A 13,024-nucleotide genomic window follows, 5' to 3' on the forward strand; every position below is an offset into this window, starting at 1 on the left:
CGAGTGTCTACGGAGACAGTAAGAAGAATTTTTTCTGATACATTTTTTAAAGTATTAGCACTCTAATGAACTTCGTGCAATATCTCCTTCTTTCGTACATATCCGTCAATCCGAACGTTATCCGGGAATGTGCAGAAAACTACGAATATTCTTTAAATACGCTATGAAATACTAAATGTAGGATCCGCTAAATACAAAGACAACAAATATGGCCGACATTGTACCTGACAGATTGGTCGTTTAAAGAAAAAGCAATTTGCTATATTGAAAGAGAAAGATTAATAAAAGTGTTATTATTGTTCATATTAATGTGACTGGAGTTAATGATAAACGTCAACTAATGCATGGCAGTGTTGATAATTATGAAAAAAATGATTTCTGGAAATACGATGTCAAACGCTTGAAAATTTTGACCACTGTGAAGAATAACGTTTAGAACCCGTGTCACTTACAACATTTTATATTGTTGGTGAGAAGTAAAAGGGGATAAAGTGGATTTATGCTTGTGTGGTGACTGTAGCCATGTGAACGGGTTATCGTACGGCAAAACCCATCACGTAAAGAAGAGTCTTCAACTTTTCAAGAAAGGAATGCCTTGTTTTGCTATCAACACAAAGCTCGGAACAGGAAGGTACATAGAATTTGCTTTTTTTTCAAGTACTAGTATAACAGTTTCATTATTCATAACTGGAGTAAAGTAGATTTTGCAGGAAAAGTGCACCCTGTCAGTGATTTTTACCACATAATCAGGCTCATATTTGCTTTCATTTTGAAAAAGAAAATGTGCCATGTAAGGAAAAAGTTGTGTTGTAAATGCATGGAAATCAAGGACAGCATATTTGAATTTTATGACCGAGTATTGATGTTTTCCTAAAACAAACAACAAAAAAGTATATTATGTCCCAAATACAAAAATTACTGTTCTGAAAATGATATAATTTTTGTGTGAATACCTAAATTATGTATTATGGTTATTCAAATTAAAATGCTGCATATTTATTATCTTTTCAGCAATGATCAACAACATTGGTGGTCCAGGAACGGTTAATTACTTTTTGTCAACACTGTATGTTCTAATGATCAATTAAACTGAAAGAAAATGGAAATACATGCGGGAAGGACGTTCATTCATCAAGTTTCATCTATCTCCTTTATAGCAGACAGGCTTATAAGATGGAAACGAAGTAGATATTTCACTGATTTATGTGATTGTTAATGTAGAACCAATGTTTTAAGTAATAAATAAAATGTAACGTTAATAGTCAGTTTCATATCCAGTAGGGATAATACATGTATTTGGTATTAACATTTGGATGAAGAATGTATATATACATTTTTCATCCAAATGTTAATACCAAATACATGTATTATCCCTACTGGATATGTGGGGTTTACACTTACTTATTAATCCAGTTTAAATGGGTTTATCATATAAAATACTAGTAATGTCATGCTATGTCGTGAATGTCTGAATAAATAAAAACGATGACGCATATCATAATGGATCATTTCACACTTCTCATGAAACACTAATATCAGTTCTTACTCCTATACAAGTGCTTGTGTATTTGACATCTGTATATAATTATTTTGTTAAATAATTTGAAGAAAATGTTGTCAATTTATAGAAACAACTTTGAGAAGGCTTATTGAAGCCAAATTAATAAGAAAAGACCAAATATTTTTATTTAATAAATACAAATGGTTAAAATTATTCATACACAATTCGAAAATGTGCATAATTTTGTTCGACTGAAACTTATTGATGATCTTATGAGCCTGTCTGAATATAACTGCATGTACTAGTTAAATATGAACTTCAACATTTCAGTGATACATTGTATGCTGATCACATGTGCAGGAGGAAAATGAAACCAGACAGATTATGGACTCAAATTCAACCCGTAAAAAAGCTAGGAACTTGCAGTCACTGAGTGTTCTTGTTTACAGTCATGTGTTCAATGCTGCAACAACATAAATATTATAGCTGGCTCCGGACTCAACCTTATGCATCTTAAAATGATCTTTGAAACGCGATGGTCTCAAGAACATTTTTATAATTAATAACTTTGACGGTCAGTCCAGGGTCACCAATGCCAAGCGTCTTTTGGAGACACTTATTCCAACCTGTCGAAGTTCTTTAAAGAACTACCATGACAATCGTGTAATTGTTTTTTGTCATAATAAGTTTAATGTTTAATATCACTAGTATCACTAGTCATTGATACATTGATAAATCTATTTTCCTTTAAACGTGTTTGATTGAATGACTATATGAGCCTTGTTACTTAATTATTAATGTTCTTATTTCCCTGTAACATTTTCAAGTCTTATTTATAGAAGAACGCATTTCACATGCAATTTCAAACAAGGTTAGCAAATCTTACTGCACTGAGTAGGTTCCATCTCACACATGATATATGAGATGTATGTATGTTTATATGTTTATGGGTTTAGTATAGGCTTTTCCTCTTTTTTATCTATTTATAATAATTTTTGAACATTTAGCTCATCTTAATGCTCACATATAAAAATCTCAAATTCAGTATGGCGTTTCTGGAAAAGGGGGGTAACCTTGATTGTAAAGCGGGAATGTTTCGTTTTCACTGGTGACCCCCATTTTTAGCTTATTATTATAAAGCCTTTTATATGAGAAATATATATAGTGGAGCTATCCTACTCACCCCGGCGTCGGCGTGAGCGTGAGCGGACAAATGTTAAAGTTTGCGTACCAACCCAAATATTTCATATGTGCCTTGACATATTGCTTAGGGGGTTAATATTTTGCATACTTTTTTACCAACTACACTTAGAATATGCATACTATTAATGTTAAAGTTTGCGTACCACCCCAAATATTTCCTATGTCCATTGACATATTGCTTTAATATTTTGCATACTTCTTGACCAACATGACCCAAACCTTTAAACAAGAGCAGACAACTGTATCAAGCATTTTGTATGAATAATGGCCCTTTTTTCACTTAGAATATGCATATTATTGTTAAATCTATGTTAAAGTTTGCGTACCACCTCAAATATTTTCAATGTCCCTTGACCTATTGCTTTCATATTGTGCAAAATTCTTTAACAACATGACCCCAATCTATAAACAATAACACACAACTGTATCAAGTATTTTGTAAATTTATGGCCCTTTTCCATTTAGAATATGCATATTATTGATACATCTATGTAAAAGTTTGCGTACCACCTCAAAATATTTTCAATATCCCTTGACATATTGCTTTCATATTTTGCAAACTGTTTAACCAACATGACCCCAATCTATAAACAAGAGCAGACAACTGTATCAAGCATTGTGTAAGAATTATGGCCCTTTTTTGTCTATGTAACTGAATATGTCCTTAAATTTTGTGTTTAGATCTACTTGACTTCTAAAGTACCAAAGCTATTGCTTTCAAACTTCAAATATTTTCTTAATACCATGAGGGTAGTGTACCTGGCAAGTTAAATTGTACCTTTACATTTGAATGCATTGACTCTCAAGGTCACAAGAATAAATTTGTGTTAAATTTCCATAACTTCTTAATGTATGATAAGATTTTATTCATAATTTGACAATACGACACATACCTGAATACCACAATGGACTCCACCCAAACAAAACAATACCCCAAGCCCCAACGCAGAATCCCTGCACCCCCCCAAAAAAAATAAAAATAAAATAAATAAATAAATAAATAAATAAATTTTGTTTTCCTTTTATATTTTTGAAAGACTTTCTTATAAATAACCACGCCCCACATTATACCCCCGCTCAACCCTCCCCCTACCCAACCCAGATTTTTTTCTTTTCTTTGAAACATGGTTTAAAAAAAAGAAACAAGTATTTATTTACTTTATTTTTGAAGGACCATCCAAACATCCCACCCAAGCTATTGCTATCAAACTTGAAAAAAAAACTTATTAGTTTGTTTTATGTCTTTGCAAATGCTCAATAGATTGTTGAAAATATACCTGAACAAGTACCTTGACCTTATTGATTAATTTGATTAATTTCCCCATGATGGCTTATGTTATACTATCAAGCACTCGAATAGTCGAGCGCGCTGTCCTCTGACGCTCTTGTTTTCTTTATTTTTCATTCAAGCATACATTGTAAATGATTTCTATGTTCGAAGATTGTAATTTCCTTTTGCCATGTTTTTTTATGCCCCCTTTTGAAGAAAAGGGGGCATATAGTGATCGGACTGTCCGTCTTTCCGTCACACTTTGCGTTGAGGTTTCGAAAACTGCTCATAACTTCTATGTCCCTTGAGATAAAGCCTTCATATTTGGTATGCATGTCTATATGGGCAAGGCATTTATATACACACACAAATTTGACCCCTGTAACCTTGACCTTGAACTTATGGTCTGCGTTTAGGTTTCAAAATCAACGTTTAGGTTTCGAAAATTCTCATAACTTCTATGTCCCTTGAGATATAACCTTCGTATTTGGTATGCTTGTTTATATGGACAATTCCTTTCCATACGCACTAACATTTTGACCCCTGTGACCTTGACCTTGAACTTAGGTTCCCTGTTTAGGTTTCGAAATCTGCGTTTAGGTTTCGAAAAATGCTATAACTTCTATCAAACCGTTTATAGGGGGCATATGTCATCCTATGGTGACAGCTCTTGTTTGACAATTTATTAAAAAAAAGACTCGTGACTACATATGGCAATTTTTCTCGTTTTCGAAGGATGATGACATCACTTGTTTGTTAATTTGTATGCCCCCCTTCGAAGAAGAGGGGGTATATTGTTTTGCACATGTCGGTCGGTCCGTCGGTCCGTCCGTTCACCAGATGGTTTCCAGATGATAACTCAAGAACGCTTAGATCTAGGATCATGAAACTTCACAGGTACATTGATCATGACTGGCAGATGACCCATATTGATTTTCAGGTCACTAGGTCAAATGTCAAGGTCACAGTGAATCGAAATAGTAAAATGGTTTCCGGATGATAAGTCAAATATGCTTAGGCCTAGGATCATGAAACTTCATTGGAACATTGATCATGACTAGCAGATGAACCCTATTGATTTTCAGGTCACTAGGTCAAAGGTCAATGTCACAGTGACTCGAAACAGTAAAATGGTTTCAGGATGATAACCCAATGATGCTTACGCTTAGGATCATGAAACTTCATAGTTTCATTGATCATGACTGGCAGATGACCCCTATTGATTTCAGGTCACTAGGTCAAAGGTCAAGGGCACAGTGACTCGGAACAGTAAAATGGTTTCCGGACGAAAGCTCAAGAATGCTTACGCCTAGGATCATGCAACTTCATAGGAACATTGATCATGACTGGCAGATGATCCCTATTGATTTTCTGGTCACTAGGTCAAAGGTCAAGGTCACAGTGACTGGAAACAGTAAAATGGTTTCCGGATGATAACTCAAGAATGCATAGGCCTAGAATCATGAAACTTCATAGGTACATCGATTATGACTGGCAGATAACCCCATTTGATTTTCAGGTCACTAGGTCAAAGGTCAAGGTCACAGTAACTCGAAATAGTAGAATGGTTTCCGGATGATAACTCAAGAATGCCTACGCCTAGGTTCATGTAACTTCATAGATACATTGATCATGACTGGCAGATGACCCCTATTCATTTTCAGGTCACTAGGTTAAAGGTCTAGGTCACAGAGACAAAAAACGTATTCACACAATGGCTGCCACTACAACTGACAGCCCATATGGGGGGCATTCATGTTTTACAAACAGCCCTTGTTTCTTTATTCCTTTTGTCACATGTTATAAACTATCACATTTGTATATATTATGCATTTATATATTAAAACATACTAAAAAAAGTGTTGTTTGTTCAACATTTGGATGAATGAGATTGAATTGTGTTAATTAATGGATCCCAAAAAATGGAGGAAAAAAAAATTGGGGGGTTCAAAACAGAAAATGTCAAAAAAATAATATTGTACGGTGAATTGTATTTAAACTTAAATGATCAATGCAGAATACCACAATACTTAGAAATATGCGAAGAAAGAAGAGAAAATCAACATGTCAACACCCTCAATCTGCGCAGAAAGCGTTAACTTTTTCATACAATTTTCTTTTCTTTCATTTTAATGAATGCCGTTAGAGTCCCGGTATAGCTACGGTACATAAGAAAACCGGCGCTCTGCCGGAATGCCACCGGCATTCACCGGGGCTCCGCCTGGGCATTACCGGCGACGACCTGGGTGAAACCGGGGCATTGCCGTAGCTCTGATGCCGGTATAGACACGGTGAGTGCCGGCGGTGTTACGGTATACCGGGGCTCTGCCGGGACGCTGCCGGATATCACCGGGGCACTACCGGCAACTACCGAGGCTATGCCGGGACGCTGCCGGCTTTCACCGGGGCACTAGCAGTGACAACCGGGGCTTGACCGGGATAAACCGTAGCCAGTCCGGGTATGACCGGGACTCTGCCGGGCTGTTGACCGGCTTCTACCGGGGCGGCACCGGGAAATAGTGTGACTGCGTTAAAAATGTCTACGCTACGAATCATCTCGGTCCTCGCCGATCGACCGGCGTTAGCAAACCGGGATGGAACGGGGCTCTACCGGCAAAAGTTAGACTTGGGCTTAAGTGGATGTTCTTTTGTATACACATTACAAAGGAAGTATGAGTGTTTTCCTGATCTGTTAATTATGTAATAGAAAACTATTTAGGCTATTGAAAGGTATTTATTTGACGCCAACAATAACAGTTTTTTGCGGCCATGTTGTTGTATATCTTCACCGCCTATGTAGACGAACCTCTACCAGATCTGTAGAGTTGAACAAAAGGTTATCGTTCCCACAACCAGTATCGTGTTGTCCTCCACCGTCTATGTACACTGTAGTATATACACAACTATTGTCTTTTCTTGCAGTCTCTGAGCTTCTGCACTCAACCGCTAGGGTCAAACCGTATAAATGCGGACAAAGGGAGAAATTCGGACAAAACATCCTAAATGCATTTTACGTCACACTAAACCTAGCCCCAGGCCTTCAGTGCCTACAGCGCTTTGATTAGTATATGCCATATACAGTCATTTTGTCAAACTGTGAAAAAGTCCCTTTAAATTAATCAACTTATTGAAGAGCATCATTAAATCTTAACGCCACATTTATTTCTGATGAATCATTGAATGTTGTAGCCGGAAATTCAATCCATTTATTAAAAGGCGCATTTCGAATTTGGAATTCCTGGGTTTTAAAGTTGCGAATATCATATTTCAGGTTTTTGTTATTGCTTCCTGATGTCACCCCTGTTCATATACATCTCAAACTCAGTCTGTGTCCTTCATTGTCATTGAATACATCGGGTGTAGAAACATACCAGTTTAATAGCATTAAACTTTATAGCGGACTGTTAACAGCGAAACAAGTGTGAGTCATTTAAGCATTTTATTTTATCATCTTCTATTAATTTTGAAGGCTTAAACATTGAGGTTTAACATAGCATTTAATAATAAATGTATCATTTATACTAAATTTACAAGGTAATTTGTGTTAGTTATTGAACATTTTATTATTTGTGTGAAAATTTATAAAACTAATTTATTAAGTGTATGCTTACTTTTATTTGATTTTTCTTAATTATAACTTGATTCATTCATATATTAAAAGTAATATTTGTTCTGCCTCTTACGAAATTCAATACTTAAATGCTCACAATTCCATAGCTATTTTTTAAATATAATTAACATGCTTTACTACAAAATCTATTACTCACGAGAAGGCAACGAATACGCAAGCAGAACAATGTATCAAAATTCTACTAATCGTACATCTTAAAGCGAAGATTATATCATTAAACGGGAAACAAACGTTTGTATAAAATGTCATAACGGGCACCGATTCAATACAGAATACACCTTACGTACGTTCGATACAACATTCCAATAGTAAAATACATTTCATTGACAGCCGTTCAAAATTAGTTGAAGTAGCTGACCAAGACAGGCGGACAAAGTAATTGACTATTTTATTTAGAAAAACAACTGTTGAATGCAGTATTTGCATCTCACTGTTAGAAAGACTCTAATAGTGCTTTCCGCAGAAAAGATAGAGAAATGTGTACAATTGGTTTATTTGTGTAAATTGTCCCGATAAAAGTAAACAAAAGTAGACGTTATTTGGATACATTTATTACGCTTGAACGCTTGTAATTGGATGTGGTTTCATCAGGAAAAAGCAATTATGCCAATCATTCAAACATATGACACATGACAAAGCAATATGTAACCGGTTAATGGTAAGGCATGTTACGTCATGTTAAATATCTTCACATACATATGGTAAGTTAAAGATACAACAAGATGTCGTGTTGGTGATAACAAACGTTTGGATGCAATGGGAGGGGAAAAAACTTCTGTGTGTGTCTTAGACAATAGTCATTGGGTTCTTTCGAAAAAAAGTATATTCTAGCTAAATGACGTTACGTTATGATATTAAAAAGTGTAGATTAAATATAAACAGTTTATTTAGAATATAATTCCAATAAATATGTTATATGCTCCAAATTAAAAGATCGGTATAAACACAAAAGATGAGTGAACGAAAAATGTTTATGAAATCTAGTTCACTTAATCAATGTTTTTTTTAATTTAAGTTTTAGGATGTGAATTGTTTTTTTCCTATTGAAAAAGCAAAAAATAAAGGAAAACTTACGTAGGCATGACGAAGTGATTGATGTTATGTGCATGCAAATGTCAGGTACATTTTTTAATATTATTCAATGTATATTCTTTTATTGCAGCCTCAAGCAGTCATATTCAATGGCGGAATTAGAGACAAAATTCTCCGGATATTTATTAATATCAGGACGACGCAGCTCCGCAGTAAGTGCATAATTTTGATTGTTTTTTGGCCTGGGGCGAAGCCCCTAGGCCATAGTACTGATACCGATTTCTGAGAGGAGCTGAATTGGCTGGCTGCCAAAACCAAATTTGTATAATTCCGATTTGCAGATCTCAATAACCCGGCTTGTAAATACAGAACATCACTATATAACATGATAGTGTCATACAAAGTGTAAACAAATATTATTGAATCAAAATTGTTAAGCATTAGTACGGTCTCTAACTACCGTTTCGCGGAGTTTGTCAAAACAAGAGCAACTTGTTTGCCATGTATAATAGTTTTACTTTGAACTTTAATACATGTAAAAAAATATTATTGAATCAAAATTGTTAATCATTGGCTACGACATAGTTTTTATTGTTTACATATTCATGCGAGAATAAGTTGCTCACTTGACGGTCTCTAACTACCGTTTCGCGGACTTTGTCAAAACAATAACAACTTCTTTGCCATTAACTTTGAACTATAATCTAAACCAATAAAAATAAGTCAGTGGAACTTTAATTTTCCGTATTTTCTCTTGATTTTTACATGGTTTAAATTATGTTCAGCTTTAAAAACAATGCATACAGTAGGGCACAGTCGACAGTGACAATTTTCGGATAAACTTCCTGGTTTTTGTCTAAGGTAAATTAAAATAAGTTTTTCATTTGTTTTTCTCATTAAAAAAAATCAAAGTTGGTCTTAAAGGATGGAATTTGATGTTTAATGAATCTATTACACAAATCATGATGTTTGTATGAGCCGTTTATAATTGCCGGTTGTAACGACGATTTTAGACGCTGTTTATGTGTCTGTTTGCCTAGGTAGTTGTCAAAATCTTAAACACTTTTCAATTTATATATATATATAATGACAATATTAACATTTCGTTGAACAATTTACGGGCATATATTCCCTTAGACGTTTTCTACTTTCATTTTATGTACTTAAAATTATTGTATTACATTTAACAGAATGTGAACTGAGCAAGGTTGTATTAAAAACTAATATCAAATTTATGTTGCAAATCTTTGTGCAATCTCACAATGACAGGTTAGCGATGACAACTCCATGCGAAATGATAGCATTAATGCATTTGTCAGGAATGTGTTTAATTACAATGAATATTTGATTATTTTTATTGGAACATATTTAAATGTTTCTATTTTTGTCAAAATTTATAGTTTTAGATGTCAATATTAATGGTTGTGTTCATGATCACGTTTAACATGAAAGCAATGATGATCTAAGATTCATAACAACAAATAAAGAAAGTAGAAAGAAAAAATATCTTTCTCATAAAGCACGACCAACTACACAAATATGTGGTAATGCTTTGAAACTTTATATTTTCAATGAATTGTCAGACATGACCAAGAGGTTGCAGCTTAAGAAATCTGTATCTTGTGTTGTTTTTCCAATTAGTCTGTCATCCATAGGTAATATATTAAGTATGAGAAGGGAATATTTTTTTACATTTTTGTTGTTTCTGCACACCATGTCAGATACATGAAAATATATTGTATGCCCCCAACGGGCGGCATATAGTTTTCGCACTGTCCGTCTGTCAGTCTTTCTGGCCTCCGTAACACTTTTCGTGTTCACTCTCTAATTCAAGTAGTTCTAATCAGATCTCCAAACTTGGTCAGAAGTTGCATCCGGATAATGTCTAGGTCAATACGAACATGGGTCATGCCGGGCCTAAAAATTATATAGGGTCACTTAGTGCGTATCAAACATTCAGCATGGTGTCCGCTCTCTAATTCGAGTAGTTTTCATCCGATCTTTCCCAAACTTTGTCAGAAGTTGTATCTACATAATGTCTACACCATGTGTGAACATGGGGCATGCCGGGCAAAAAACTAGTTCACTGGGTCACTTAGTGCGTTTTAAACATTCAGCTTGATGCCCGCTCTCTAATTCAAGTAGTTTTCATCTGATCTTCACCAAACTTGTTCACAGGTTTTATCTAGATGGTCTCTAGGCCAAGTTCGAACATGCATACAAAGAATTGGCAGAAAAAACCCATCTACAAACTGCAGCAGATGACATATGTAACAAACAAAATTTAAATATTGAACACCTGTTATGTAGCAAACTAATAGTTAAATAAAATAAAGGCGATGTATATCTCAAAAACATTTACACAATTATGCTTTTATGTAGTGACAAAGTTACTGTTGGGGGCATCCGTGTCGTGTGGACACATGTATTTCATTAATGATAAACAACTCGTTCATAGTGATCTAACTATAAAATATTCTTTACACGATACTAAATACATAAATACATTGTATTGTATGCCTGCTAATATTGTTGTCTTAAAATATTATCACTTATACTTTTGTAGTTCATTTAAACATCAGGATATGTGATGTTAACGTATGTGTTCATGTTATGCTTGTATTTGATTTATTTTTACATGTAAATGAATATTTTGGTGTTTAAAGTTCAATCTATAGTGAGTTAATTAGTGACGTGTGCCATTAAATATGTAGTGCTTATTGCTTTAATTTTGTTTTAGTTAAAAATCATGTTTTTGAATATCTACGTATGAAATGCACTAGTGAATTTGGTTTGACACTTATGCGTAGATTAATAATATATTAACTTCAAATACAGTGTTGATCACAAACAGCATGTATATGCAATCCACAAATTACTCTTTCCATAGCAACTGTAAACTTAATGTTTTTTGTTTATTAAATGTTATCAATCATGGAACAAAATTGAATTGCTAAATAAACAAAATAATGTCTGGCACTACAGACACACAACACAAATTGTATCATGAGGATTTATTCGTTTTAGTTTTAAGTTCATAGCTGTACAAAATGTTCAATTTCTGAATACACACCTTTTTCCAGAAAATGTGCATATATTTATGTATATAATTAACATGTTAATGATGTTACATATCTGCCCAGAACATATTTTGTTGATTTTCTGTGCTTTTTTTTTTTGCTTAAATTCTTTAAAATAGTAATAAATATGAAAAAAGAACATTTTTTGTTCCCATGGCAACCATGAGTATTTATGGATTAATATAAGTACAATTAATTCCGTACTTTGAAATTAATTATGTTATCCAGATACGCGATCAATGGAGATATTTTCAACACAAACTGATCAGCATAACATGTACCGATACTGGTTGAATAAGGACGTCATTTCATCCAAAACGGGCATTCAGCATTTATGACACACACAAAGTGACAGACCCAGATGGGTCATAATCTCGTTCCCAGCCACATATCTTCACCGCCTATGTAGGATGGCCATAACTTAATGATCGACTATCCATTGTGACTTTTTGAAAAATGCAGCTGCAGCCTTGATTTTTATAAACCTGTTTATAATAATGCATACACATACTAAATCAATAAAAAGCTTCCGACACAACGTCTTCTTAAAAAAAGATAGTTTGACTATGTATAAAGATATTGACATCTATATACATAGTCGAACTATCTTTTTTAAGAACTAAACTTCTTCCCAAGCACACTAAATCTAGCCCTAGGCCTTCAGCGCCTACGGCGCTTTGATTGTATTTAGTTATAAAAGTACATATGAGTTTTTAATATTGGTCTCAAAAAGATATTACGCGGTAAAAATGACCGACGGTGTATAAAACAAAACATCATTATAGATCGTTTATTCATTTCTTCACACATCTTTTTTTATTTCAGAAGAAAAGAAAATAGAAGCAAAGGTTTTAATAAAAATAGACTTACCTGTTAAACTTGTTAATATGCACAATACGTATGAATATTAGTTTGCAACATTATCAACACTTGAGTAGCAACTAAAAGGTATTTGTTCATTTAAATGTATTGTGCATGGTGATGTTAAATACAGTAAATCATGGATATATAATATATCCTTCGATGGGCAATGACATCCCGAAAACGCAATTAACTTCATAGATCGCAGGGTTTGATTTTGTATCTAAATATTAGCCTCGCTCTGTATAAAGGAGGTTTAGTGCATATGCGTACAGTGTCGTCCAAGATTAATATGTGCATTGCGCAACACAATATCATCAAAGCGAAAAGTATCGTCCCTGATTAGCCTGTACGGACTTCACAGGCTAATCTGGGACGATACTTGACGCACATGCATTAAACTCCCTTGTCACAGAGAGTGTCTCATATATATTTTTTTCTGACAG

General features: G+C 34.3%; 1 protein-coding gene across 1 annotated transcript in view; it reads left to right on the forward strand.

Moving 5' to 3' along the window:
* Nucleotides 1–3,448: 3,448 nt before the first annotated feature.
* LOC127848981 (uncharacterized) overlaps nucleotides 3,449–13,024 on the forward strand; it is a 13,133-nt gene continuing 3,557 nt past the window's right edge. The window contains exon 1 of the mRNA XM_052381710.1: nucleotides 3,449–3,454. Within this exon, the coding sequence (XP_052237670.1) occupies nucleotides 3,449–3,454 (6 nt within the window). The remainder of the gene's footprint in view (nucleotides 3,455–13,024) is intronic.

The sequence above is a fragment of the Dreissena polymorpha genome, chromosome 10 (genome assembly GCF_020536995.1).
Source record: "Dreissena polymorpha isolate Duluth1 chromosome 10, UMN_Dpol_1.0, whole genome shotgun sequence".
In the NCBI taxonomy this organism is placed as follows: Eukaryota; Metazoa; Mollusca; class Bivalvia; order Myida; family Dreissenidae; genus Dreissena; species Dreissena polymorpha.